Here is a 13604-nt window from a genome sequence, read left to right as displayed (position 1 = left end):
TACTCTTAATACTTTGCGTATTATCTTGCAGCCATCCCAATCAGTTGACATTGTTGGCGTGTATTTAGAATGAGAATTTGTTCTATCTATATTTTTTCTGATTTTCAAATAAATAAAGATGAGAACTCATTAAATTATAGATTTTGAATATTATTAATTATTCATTATTTCAAATAATATTTTTTCATTCATAAATTGATTGGACTGCTCTAGTCTGCTCTATTTACTGTAGGCTATTCAAATGTGATCTGGTGGCACGAATAATCTGACACATGCCATCGATTAACACAGTTTGATAACTCCATGTCACGAGGTTCAATAATAAAACAATTAAAATCTAATTCAGGCTTTTCAAATGAAGTATTCTAATTTTTTTCTAAAACTGATCTTCTAAAGTCCAAACGGGAGAAGGTCAGATCTTTAATACTAACGACACAATCCTAAAAGTACGGTTAGAAAGCTGAATGAAAAGAAAATCACGGAAGGAAGGAAACGATTTCTTTGTAAAAAGAGCATCGTTCCTTTGGCAAGGGGAGTCGCAGACGAGGGGTGCCAAACTCGGAGGGGAAGGGACCTTCCTAGACTGAGAGGGGTGGGTAACAACCCTCAAGGTGTATGCTGGCTCCCCCCTCTCCTATCTTCATTATTCACTTTCAATACGAGAGACAATTTAAATGGCCGGTGAAAATGCCGTTGGTCTTTTAAAAAGACTAGACGCCCGTCTCGATTCTGAACAGAAGGGAAGCTGTGTGTTGTTTGCTAAGAAGCTATATATGGTATCAGTGAATCGAGACAGATTATCTTATTGTCGGGTGGAAGATAGAAACATAACTTTCACAATACAGAAGAGATAGCATTAGAAGATATCCCATGGTGATATAGGTAGTTTGTGTTTTTGACTACTGTCTATTATTACTGTTTTAGCCGGATGAGAGTGTAAGAACTACGGTAAAAAGCGAAGAACTAAGAGCTACGGGTAAACGAGCTAAGAACTTAGAGTAAAGAGCTAAGTAAGAGCTTAGTTCTTAGTTAAGAGCTAAGTTCTTAGCTTAGTAAGAGCTAAGAACTTAGGGTAAGAACTAAGAACTTACCCTAAGAACGGCACAGTATGAGAGACTAACAGCGTCACATAGCTTCAAGAAAAATAATTACTATAGTGAGGTCCACGTTATAATGGCAGAGGAGAAAGATAGAAGAACAACGTTGCCAATCCTCTGTCTTGTCAATGCCTTCTATTGACGGTAGCTGATACAGGTTTATTGATGTAATATTAAGTGTTCATTCTCTTTTTTAATAATCGACTATATTTTATAAGAAATATTTTTTAATAATTTCATACCTGTAATGTATTTTTACTTTCCTTGCCCTATTACCATAGGTAAGGGAAGTATTGCTTTCCGAAAAAAGTGTGTGTGTGTGTCCTTCACTATAAGGATCCGACACAATTTCGATCAAATGCAATTCAAGATGGCGGCTAAAATGGCGAAAATGTTGTCAAAAACAGGGGTTTTCGTGATTTTCTCGGAAACGGCTCCAACGATTTTGATCAAATTCATACCTAAATTAGTCATCGATAAGCTCTATCAACTGCCACAAGTCCTATATCTGTAAAAATTTCAGGAGCTCCGCCCCATCAATGCAAAGTTCGATTTTAGATTCCCAATTATCAGCCTTCAGATACAATTTAAACAACAAAAATCAAGTGGAGTAGTGAGCATGAAAATCTCTACAATTAATGTTCAGTAACATTTCATCTAAAATTGAAAATAAGCTTTTAAATTCGAGAAAATGTGATTATTCAATTGCAAAATTATTGTTGATTCTATTAAATCAGTCACTATGAAGAGATAGCAGACCTCATGTGTGTCTCCAGCGTTATTGCTCTCTCACCAGCTGGCTCAAATCTTTGAATAGTAGACTTGAGATGTGCGGGAACACTAGCGTCAGGTGATCAATTTTCATAACCGCAAGGAAAGTTGTGTGAGTGCGCCACACCAGATTTTTATAATTAAGATGAAATAGTTAAAATTAATTCTACATTGTTAAAAGTCCATCTGGCAACAGAGCATAGCGAGAAAGAGATGGCACTATCCGCTTTGTTGAATGATAGACAAGGATAGCAATATACCATTGCTAACCAAACACTGCCATTATAACGTGGACCTCACTATAGTAGACTATCAGCTTGAGTTAACAGTGAAATTTGGAAAACAAACGCCCTATACCATCAGATATCTTCTTATGCTATCTTTCCTCTATGCTTCTGCTAACCAAAAGCTTGAATGAATTTATTTGTGTCTCACTTTTGATTTAGAAGAACAAAGAGTAAGTCAATACTGGAGTCAAAAATCACAAAAAGTGTATGGATAAAACAAAAATGGATTACAGGAATGGTAATGGCCAGTGTTGAAGAGAGATAGCATGACAATTGAAATGTCACATCTCTCTTGCATAGGGCAAACTATTATACCCATTTTGAAATTACACTGTCAATTGGTTTTGAGCTTCTATTTTACAAATTTCAGAAGTCCTGTTTCAAAAAGAAGCTACTTTTTTCAAGGTGTCAATTATCTCAAACTATAACACCAATTCAATAGAAAGGATAAAATTATCATCTAACCCAGTTTATCAGTTGATGAACTTTAAAATCGTTTTTCTGTAAAAAAGCTGCTGATGGACTACTACCGTTTTTCCCCTGAACCCTTCAATTATTTTCTAAGTGGAATTGTCCACCATAGAGTTAATATGTCAATTATCACTGTCACTTAATTCTTAATAATTATTGATATTATAAAATAATGATATTAACAATGGCAATTAACAATAAGATGATGATAATCGTAGAAAGATTACAAATTAAGTAATAATTAAAGTCCAATTACCAATAATGCTATTATATGCTTACTAGATTTACTAGTTAATAATTACTCTTACTATTCTCACAAGCTCTTCTATAATATAGTACTTAATCTTGAGACCTGAGTTCATCAGCTATAGAGCTATTCACTATACTCTGGATTGAACCAATTGAGATTTGAGCAGAATATCCGTATTACGAAATTGTGCTTAATTGCAACCTTCTCATGCAAGACTATATGACCGAATAAATTCAATGAGCCAAGCCTGCACCGACATTGTTGTCAATTGAATATATCCAGTCATGAAATATTGCATTAAAAGATAGCAATTTCACCCAATTTAGCAATTCGGCAACACTTGCATTGGAAGATAACAATTTTGCACTATTTCACCCAATTTAGCACTTCGGCTACACTAATCTTGCATTGGAAGATAACAATTTTGCACTATTTTACAATATGGATATTTTGCCAAAGCCTCAACTTGTTTTTTGTTTTATTCAGAGTTCAAATATCACTGAAGCCCTACATTCCAAAGAAAACGTTCTTTTGGCACAAATGTAGGTCAAGAGGCTGAGTGGAGGGTGACCAGGTGCCCTAGAAACAATTTGGCGACGCCTCCTTCAGCGGAAGGACCTACAAAAAAGCCAGGAGTGGGACTCACGTAGGTCACGAGTTTGTGGGTGGAGAGACCAAACCTCACCACTGCTCAAAGAAGGGCGGCCATTTAGGCAAAACTTCTTCGGAGAGGTGAGGCACCCTGCAGAGTTTCGGAGGGACAAAAAGAAAAACACGAGAGGCCAGAGATGGGTGAAACTCCGGGCACAAAATAATGTGGGTCAAGAGGCTGAGTGGAGGGTGACCAGGTGCCCTAGAAACAATTTGGCGACCCCTTCTTCAGCGGAAGGACCTACAAAAAAGCCAGGAGTGGAACTCACGTAGGTCACGAGTTGTGGGTGGAGAGACCAAACCTCACCACTGCTCAAAGAAGGGCGGCCATTCAGGCAAAACTTCTTCGGAGAGGTGAGGCTTTTGACCCTGCAGAGTTTCGGAGGGGCAAAAAGAAAAACCCAAGAGACCAGAGATGGGTGAAACTCCGGGCACAAATGTGGGTCAAGAGGCTGTGTCAAGGGTGGCCGGGCGCCCTAGAGGCAACTTGGCCGCCCCTTCCTGAGCGGAAAGGACCTTCAAGGAAGGTCAGGAGTGGAACTCACGTAGGTCACGAGGACTAATCAGTCTGAAGAGACTGCCAAGCTATCACACTGGATTGCGACAAGCAACCTTGATGTTAGCATAGGAAAAAACTCCTGGTTTTTGTAAAGGACACAGGTATTGTTTTGCCTAACTAACATACTACTTGGGAACACAATAAGCTTCGGTTGACGTGTGGGGTTCTTTGAACCTCTGGATCCTTGAATATCATCCCTTCAAAATAATAATAATACCTATTTCAATAATTCCCAGAGCAAATAGTATAAAATAAACATCAATAGTTGAAAGTAGACAACAAATTACAATCCTGTAAGCCCAGATACCAATCAGTCACCCAACAGGTCACCAAACACCCTTATTAAACTAATAAAAAGAATAGATTCATCCCTATTCCTACATAGATTATTACAAGAAATCATAAATTAACTACTCACCTTTTTCTTTGTGATGTCCAATCAGTAGTAGTAAAAATCCACAAAATGAAGCTATTTTTTCGCGGCAAATTATTGGACACTGTTGTCACTTTCACATTTAGGTTAGACCATAGACGAATTCCTATGAACATTCATGTGTCACTGATAGAAGACAATAACTTATCTCTCAGATTTATCAAAGCTAGACTGCACTGTCAATATTTGTATGCTAACATAACAAAGATTCTAAAACTGATACGTCATAATCGTGTCAATATTAATGAACTTGGCAAAATCTATGATCTACGCGCCTTTAGATTACGTACCAATGCCATGCCATTATCAAGATCATGAAGGTATAGCTTTTTTTGTTTTTCAAAAATGCTGTCAGCTTCTTTTGGTTACTTTCTTTGGCGGGCAATTGACGGTCTGTTCTTGATGGGAAGGTGCTGCCATCTGTTGGGGAAAAGAGTAACTTGAAGTGCAACAACGCATGCGATTGGTCGATTTCAAAGTTGAAGTTTGATTGTGGAGGTTTGAATTTATGTACCACTATGTCTTGTGCTCTGTTAAAAATTTGAAAGATAAATAATGCAATTGAATGAAAAAGTATTTCTAATTGAATAAGTTATTTGGATATTTCTATTGAATCTATCCATCCCAATCCCAATAATAAACGTTGTCCTTTTATAGTGAGGTCCACATTTATTAGTATAATGGCAGTGAAAAAGTAGGATACGATATATCTGATGTAATATAACTGTTCATTCTTGTTTAAAGTAGCCTAATCATTTACCATATATTTCTCATTCGTCAAGAATATTTAGATTTCATTATTTAATACCGGTAATGAATTATCATATAAATGAAAATTGACAGCACAAAATATCTATATCTAATTGACAGCACAGAATGTCTACTAATAAATATAATTGAGATAAAATATGTTGTTAATTACAGTATATTTCTTATACCTACGGTAATAATTATCCATTATTAATATCCAATTTCTAACCGATCTAACAACGTTGCGGAGCTAGAAAAGGATAGCGGTATCTGCTTTGTTGAATGATAGTCAAGGATAGCAACACCAATGTTTAATAAAATTTCACTGCCATTATAACGAGGTCCTCAGTAGTAGGCTATAGTGTGGACCACCTTATAATGGCAGTGGATAAAGATAGAAGAAAAGCGATGCCGATTCTCTGCATCAATTAATTATATTTCCACACTGTCAAAAAACATAATTGACATCGTTGTGGACCTAGAAAAGGATAGTACCACCGGCTTTGTCGAATGATAGACAAGGATAGCAAAACCAAAGTTGATCAAATACTGTCATTATAACGTGGACCTCACTATAGTCTATGAGTTTACTATGGTTATACGATGACGTTGGAAGGTTTACATTTCACAAGATACACTAAACTATTATTCAATACGGTAATTGATAAAAAATTGTGACTATTTTGTTCAAGAATGCAGAATCTATAAGTTTTTATTCATATCTGTCAATATGATCATAGCACAAAGGAGAGAACAAAGTTCTTCTTTTTTCTTTGATCACAATCATACTGATGATAATGATTATAATAATCTTGAATTAATCATAATAATATTGGGTCCTAAAAAAGAACTACCAGGATTATATCGAATTGAGTAAGCATTGAAATTTGAAACATAAATGCTCTATACCATAGAATATCTTCTTATGCTATCCTTTATCTAAGGAAATATAATGGACACAAAATGTGAAATATCATAGAGAAAGATAGCATAAGAAGATATCCCATGACATAGGTCGTTCATGTTCCAAATTTGAAGCCAAATTTTGTTAACTAAAACCAATTACAGTACTGTCAACTACCTATATTAATACTGTTTTGGCCGGGCGAGAGTAAAAGAACAGCACAGTATGAGAGACTACAAAGCATCACCACATAGCTTCATGAAAAAGAACTACTATGATTATATAGAATTGAGTAAGCATTGAAATTTGAAACATAAATAATGCTCTATACCATGGAATATCTTCTTATACTATCTAAGGAAATTATTAAACATCATTGTTGATTGAAATTTTTTATGGAAGGGACAGATTGATGTTATGAAAAATAGTCACACTGTCACTTACATAAGGTCTTCAATTTGTGAAGTACCTAGGTGTCCAAGTTTTGTGCTGTTGAATAAATTGAGAAAGTTAATAAAACTTTAAACTTTCAAGATACATTTTTCATTTTTTGTGTAGTTGAGAAGTTGATATTTTGGTAATTATTCATATTTAATAAAAAGACTAAGATATTCTCAAAAACCACAGATTCATTGATAGTTAGAAAGACCGGTTTCGGTTGTTACACCATTGTCAATCTCTGATAAACTGATTGTAAACTGAAGCTTATCAGAGATTGACAATGGTGTAACAACCGAAACGGTCTTTCTATCAATAAATCTGTGGTTTTTGACAATTTCTTAGTATTTTTATTTAATACATTTTTGGTAATTGTGTGGAGAGATATCTACTTTGCTTTAGCTCTGTCTCCTTTCCTGTTGATTGGTCTGTTGGGGGAGTATTTATATTATGACCCACTTGAGACCAGGTCTTTCAGATCTCTTAGCAGAGTGATTCTAAAGGTGTGTACAGATTTACGCGCCGCGAACATGAGCAATTCACTTTTAATCAGCTGATGCCAAGCTTTTTATATCTGTATCTTACCGTTTCTGTAAAAATACAGATATAGTCAGCTGATTAAAAGTGAATTGCTCATGTTCGCGGCGCGTATATCTGTACGCACCTTTATATTAACAATCACCAACAATATCAATCAAAATCAATATAAACATTATTTTGTTGAATGAGAATTAATATTATGGAATTTTTCCATACCTAATTTAAAAAAAACAGTTTTATTGTTGTCACATACGCATTTATTATACTTTTGTACAGGACTGCAGTTTTGTGTTGAAACCAACACATCTTCATCTGTACAAAAGTCTAATAAATGTGGATGTGACAAAAATAAAACTGTGTTGTTTTCAATGTAAAAAATTTATCGAAATCCTTCCAATTGAGAATTTGATTTCTTTTCTTCTTGTGAAGAAATGGAAATAATTCCACTGAGACACCTGAACATATTCAAAGTTTTGTCCCAGTTCTATTGTGCTAGGAGAAATGAGGGTGCAACTTTGAGGCATGAGGGTCATATGAGAACTAGTTTCACAGATTTATAGCTGGAAATCGTGCCTACTTTGCGAATATTAAATTTATTACCTCACGTTCACTATCCAGAGCAACCAAGCTCAAAATTTAAAAGACACTGGTAAGACCAATAATCACATACGGTTCAGAAACCTGGAATTTAACTGCAGTTGATGCAACCAAACTGAGAGTTTTCGAAAGGAAGATTATTAGGCGCATATATGGAGGCATCAATGACAATGGAGTCTGGAGGAGGCGGTTAAATGATGAAATAAATGAAATTCTAAAGAGTGAGGATGTGGTACGATTCATCAAATCACAAAGATTGCGCTGGTCTGGTCATGTTAAGAGAATGACGGACCAAAGAATGCCAAAAGCAATTTATAAGGCCCGGATGGAGGGTAGAAGACGACAAGGGAGGCAACGCAATTGATGGAGAGATGAAGTAGAGGATGATCTCCGGAGGATGGAGTTGTGGCATGGAGACGAAAGGCATGTGACCGTGATGTATGGAGGGTTCTAGTGCGAGAGGCTAAAGCTCACATAGAGCTGTAATTCAAGAAGAAAGAAAAGATTCATATTTTGGATAACTGCTTTTTTTTATACTTCTGTGCGCGGACGGAAATTTATTTCTTCGCGCACTACATTACATCTGTTAAATCTATATTCCCATTATAATTATTCTCTTCTTCTATTTCCATTTTGTATTGTAGAAACTGTAGCCTATTGGCTGTGTTTTTGTGCCAGATGAAGTTTTCTATTCTATCCTAACTAGAATGCAAATGAAAGATAAGTGTAGGCTTATACAAGTCATAATACTAATATTCAAGTCATACTATTTTTGTCAAAATTAGGGGGAGAAACATTTTTCGGTTGATCCTGTTGATTTTCTCCCAATCATTAAGTTCAATTGTAAATAATTACCATTTAAGGCCCACTGCAAATAGATTTGTCACATATCACACCAATATTAAATGTTTAAGGAAACAGTTGATCTATATAGGCACTCAAATAATAAACCCTTATCCGGACCACTTCCTCATAGACTCTAAGATTAGTAGAAAAACTAAACTATAAATAAAAACATGGACATACAGTAGCTTTTTCTTCCATATTGACCTATGAATCTCGAGATTTCTGCTCAAACTACTGTTTGCAAGGCCAATTCTTTTAGATACATTTGTTGAAAGTGGACTCGCTTACAATTTTTGCATATTTTCTCTCTTTTTTCCTACTTTCTTCTCCAATACTTCCCTTTTTCTTCCGCCTTCACCCTTAATCCCTTACTTTTATACCCTCTATCTGCCTATTACATGGGAAACCATAGTTGGCTAGGTATTTTTCCTCCTTTCTTTCTTTTCAGCACACCTCGCCATGAAGCCTGTTTTTTTATTTCATTGGAAATTTATTTTTGATTGTGATCTTTATGTGTTTTGATTTCTTTTATGTATATTGTATTGTGTTGATTGGAATAAAAATTGATTGATTGAATTCATATACGACAGTCCAAATCTAGCTACTTTATGTATTGAAAAATGCAAAGTTATTTATAACTATTGTTATTCCGTCAATACAGATTACCAAACAAAATCAATTTATTTATTCCATTCAACTCTGTAGACATTTCATTTCTCAGCAATCATTATTTCACAAACGAGTTGACAAGACTCGTATCACATTAGGATACTCAAATCAAATCTTTATTTGTCCCAAAATACATAATTACAATTACAAAAATGGTTATAAGAGAAAAAGTGAAAAACAATATAAAATGAAAAAAGAAAAATACCATTAAATAGGATTATAGATAGCTATATTAAAAACGGGATGTCTCTGCAAGGTTCGAGGAACCTGAGCGCAGAGGCCGAGGAAAAGGAAATCATAATACACTCACAAAATTTTAAAAAATCGCGTTTATTGATAACAAAGAAACATAGTATTTTAAATGAAAATACAAACAATATATGGTTATTGCACAATCGTTTCCCATATAATTCAATTGGGAATCTTTCCAATTCAAAAACTTCATCTTTTTGTCAACCCAAGACCTGAGTAAGAACAGATTTAATAAGAATATCTTATAGTATAGATTTGGATAACATTTTTGAATTTTATAAAAATGTTTCAAGTACGAAAAAAGATTACATAGGTAATAATTTTTAATATCAAGGCTTACCCTAATTACTATAATACTGTTAGATTTCAAATAGACAAGAAGTCTTACATATTATTTTCAAGTTACAACAATTTGTACATTAATAATTACATTCGAATACAAAAATATAAACTGATTATAAAATTTAAAGATTTAGCTAGCGGTTTGAGCAACTTTGTTTATTGAAGGATTGAACACAATAGGTCGGTACGATTTTCCCCGAACGAAAGGTTGAGCGGATCCTATGTTGAAACGGGTTGTACTCGGACTTTCCTCTCCAACTTCTCTACTTTCAACCTAAAAAAACAACAAATAATTGAAAAATCGCACACATAGTAGCATAGAGAAACAATAGCGTAAGTAGATATCCCATGGTATAGGGCATGGATAGTCGCAACTTTTACTGTTATCTCAAGCCGCTAGTTCATGTAATTCTTTCCCGTGAAGCTGTGTGACACTGATAGTCTCTCATATTGTGCCGTTCATACACTCTCACCCCAACAAAACAGTAAAATTCGATAATAATCAACAGTAATCGTCTTGAGATAACAGTAAAAGTTGCGACATAGATGCCCTATACCATGGGATATCTACTTACGCTATTGTTTCTCTATGATAGTACTTATTTAAAAATTGATTTATATAAGCAACAAAATTGAAGAAAATTATCAATCATAAATTCATTGAAATTGATATTTTTTATTGGTAAATAAATTGATAGATTAGAATTTTATCTGAGATTTAACAATTTTGGCTGAGATTTTGTTGGTAAATTGATCAATTATATTTTTATCAATTTCAATTAATTTTAGGTGAGATGAAAACCAATAATAGTTACTTGTGAGATAGAACACGTGGTATTTTGTGATAATTCGGTAGATCAGCCTTTGTCATCTCTCTTGTTTGTCTGCAAACTCGACTGCATTGATACTCAAAATTAAATTAATTACTTATAATTATTATTAAACGAAATTCCAATTAAATGCTGTAAATCACCCCGAAGTCTTCTGCTACAGCAAATATTGGCAACAGGGTAAACAGCTAGATGGAAATTCGATGAGCGCTACTATTCAAAAATTATTTGTCAGCCCGGGAATCAAACCACTACCTCCGTAAACAAAGCCGTAGTGCATTCTGGTGACGTCAGCACAGGAAGGGAACGAGAAATAATTTTTGCATAGTAGCGCTCATCGAATTTCCATCTAGCTGTTTACCCTGTTGTCAATATTTGCAGTAGCAGAAGTCTTCGTGGTGATTTACAGCATTTAATTGGAATTTCGTTTAATAATAATTATTCATTATTTAGAATTTGAAATTTGAACAAATGCAATTTCCAATTTATTTCCATCTGTTAATTATTTATGATAATAAATCTTAGTTTCGATAAAGATTGAAGACTATTATCAGTAGGTAGGTAGTGAAGATGAAGCAACTAATTTGGAACATGTGAAATTTAGTTATAATTGGGAGAACAACCATTATCATCACTTGAATCAGTTCCATTGCACAATTGCACAAAAGCCAATCAGAAGAGCCTTTCTCTCAAAAAAGCCTTCTCTGATAAATTCAGTGCTTTTGTGCAACTGGGCCTTTGTTTGTATACACTTGAAAGATTACATTCTCAAGTCATATAACCACTATTAATGAACACATAGAATTTTCCTCCGCATTTCAAGATCTACTCTCATCAGTCGTGATTCAACTATAGTCAATTAAGCAATACACCTATAGCCAGTTGGAAAGTTTGAAATTATATGATATATAGTCTATAGTGAGGTCCACGTTATAATGGCAGGGTTTGATTAGCAACGGTATTGCTATCCTTGTCTATCATTCAACAAAGTAGATAGCGTCATCTCTTTCTCGCTTTGCTCTGTTGCCAGATCGTCTTCCAACAATGTAGAACTAATAATTAATTAACAAAATATTTCAACTTAATTGTGAAAATTCATTATGAAATAATTGAAAAATATAATTGACCGAGCGAAGTGAGGTTCAATTGATTCAAGCCGACGGTTTGGCATTTCTCTTAATGTTTAAATGTTTGAATGTTTAAATGTTTATTATGTTCCTCATTTACGGAGAAACGCGGTAATATATTTTCATGAAATTTGACAGGTATATTCCTTTTTTAATTGCGCGTCGACGTATATACACGGTTTTTGTAAATTTTGCATTTCAAGGATAATATAAAAGGAAAAAGGAGCCTCCTTCATACGCCAATATAATAGTAAAAATAATCAGACTATAGAATTATTCATCATAAATCAGCTGACAAGTGATTACACAGATGTGTGGAGAAGCCAGTCTATTGCTGTAATTCCATAAGGTCTATAGTTTCAATCAGGTACTTGTGGATGAGAATACTGCGTGAGGTCTAATGTTCACATAACTACTAGTTTATCGCTTAACTAAATATTATTAATTATTTTAAACCAGAATGAACAGTTGATATTACATCAATAACCCTGTATCAGCTACCGACTATAGAAGGCATTGACAAGACAGAGGATCGGCAACGTTGTTGTTGTTCTGCTATCTTTCTCCACTGCCATTATAACGAGGACCTTACATATCGATTTTTAGACGTACCATTTGTTGCCGTCATTATAAATTCTACCAGATTGAATGGAGCTTGGCAAACACATGGTCGTGTGTATTGTCAAGTTATGTTGAATCTAATAGAATTTATAAGAACGGCAAAAAATCGTACGTCTAAAAATCGATAGGTGAGTAGCCACTGGACTGGATCATATCATTTCAAACGTTTCAAGACGATACATTTCAGATATAGCGTAAATTTCAATAATTTCTGTAAATAACAATTTTTTCGACGTTCAACAAATGAATGAATAATTCTTCATTTATACTGTCATAAACCATGGGATTTGACAGCTCCTCAAGAACATCAAAATTAATTTTTTCCCCTTTTTAATTTTCTGTATATATAAAAGCGAAATGGCACTTACTCACTCACTCACTCACTCACTCACTCACTCGCATAACTAAAAATCTACCGGACCAAAAATGTTCTTATTTGGTAGGTATGTTCAGTTGGCCCTTTAGAGGCGCACTAAGAAATCTTTTGGCAATATTTTAACTCTAAGGGTTGTTTTTAAGGGTTTAAAGTTCGTCTTTTAGCATGTATATTCTTCTTCTCCCAATCTCTTAATTATAATTGAAATTTCCATATCATATGTTACTATAGAACTATAATTTAGATAGAGGAGTACCTCTTCGAAACAGTTGTTAATTGGCAACTAAATTAATAATTTTGTCAGGTTGGCATTAAGTTGAGTTGATTTTGTTAGGTTGGCACCAAGTTGAAGATTTAAATGCATTTATCGCGGAAAAATTGATTGGGCACTGCTACTTCAATCCTGGGAATATTATATTACTAGCCGTCAGGCTCGCTTCGCTCGCCATATCTGTTTAGCCAGACGTTTAGTCTGGACCCCCGACTGGATTGTCCTAATATAATATGATAAAAATGAAAAAATGCAGGCGAGCGAAGCGAGCCTGCTGATCTCAATCTTGGACGATCCAGTCGGGGGTCCAGGGGGCGGAGCCCCCTGGCTAGACGGATACGGCGAGCGAAGCGAGCCTGACGGCTAGTCAATAATAAAATCAGCATCACTAGAAAGCCAAATTGCGCTGAATGAATGAAAAATCGCAGAGCTTCAGTGTGGTGGAGCTGTCCAGTCTCCCCACCAGCCGGCATTTTCATATCATATTTTCCCACTTTTTCCACTATTTCGAGTTAGTCTCTC

General features: G+C 34.8%; 2 protein-coding genes across 2 annotated transcripts in view; both read right to left on the bottom strand.

Moving 5' to 3' along the window:
• The window catches only part of LOC111056688 (G1/S-specific cyclin-E1), a 65837-nt gene extending 61015 nt beyond the window's left edge, over window positions 1-4822 (bottom strand). The window contains exon 1 of the mRNA XM_039420390.1: window positions 4505-4822. The gene's annotated coding sequence lies outside the window, so the exon portion shown is untranslated. The remainder of the gene's footprint in view (window positions 1-4504) is intronic.
• A 4752-nt stretch (window positions 4823-9574) lies between these two features.
• Window positions 9575-13604, bottom strand: part of LOC111051178 — a 234224-nt gene continuing 230194 nt past the window's right edge. The window contains exon 19 of the mRNA XM_039419967.1: window positions 9575-10131. Within this exon, the coding sequence (XP_039275901.1) occupies window positions 9988-10131 (144 nt within the window). The 3' untranslated portion in view covers window positions 9575-9987. The remainder of the gene's footprint in view (window positions 10132-13604) is intronic.

The sequence above is a fragment of the Nilaparvata lugens genome, chromosome 2 (genome assembly GCF_014356525.2).
Source record: "Nilaparvata lugens isolate BPH chromosome 2, ASM1435652v1, whole genome shotgun sequence".
In the NCBI taxonomy this organism is placed as follows: domain Eukaryota; kingdom Metazoa; phylum Arthropoda; class Insecta; order Hemiptera; family Delphacidae; genus Nilaparvata; species Nilaparvata lugens.
This window is presented reverse-complemented; position numbering and strand designations above follow the sequence as displayed.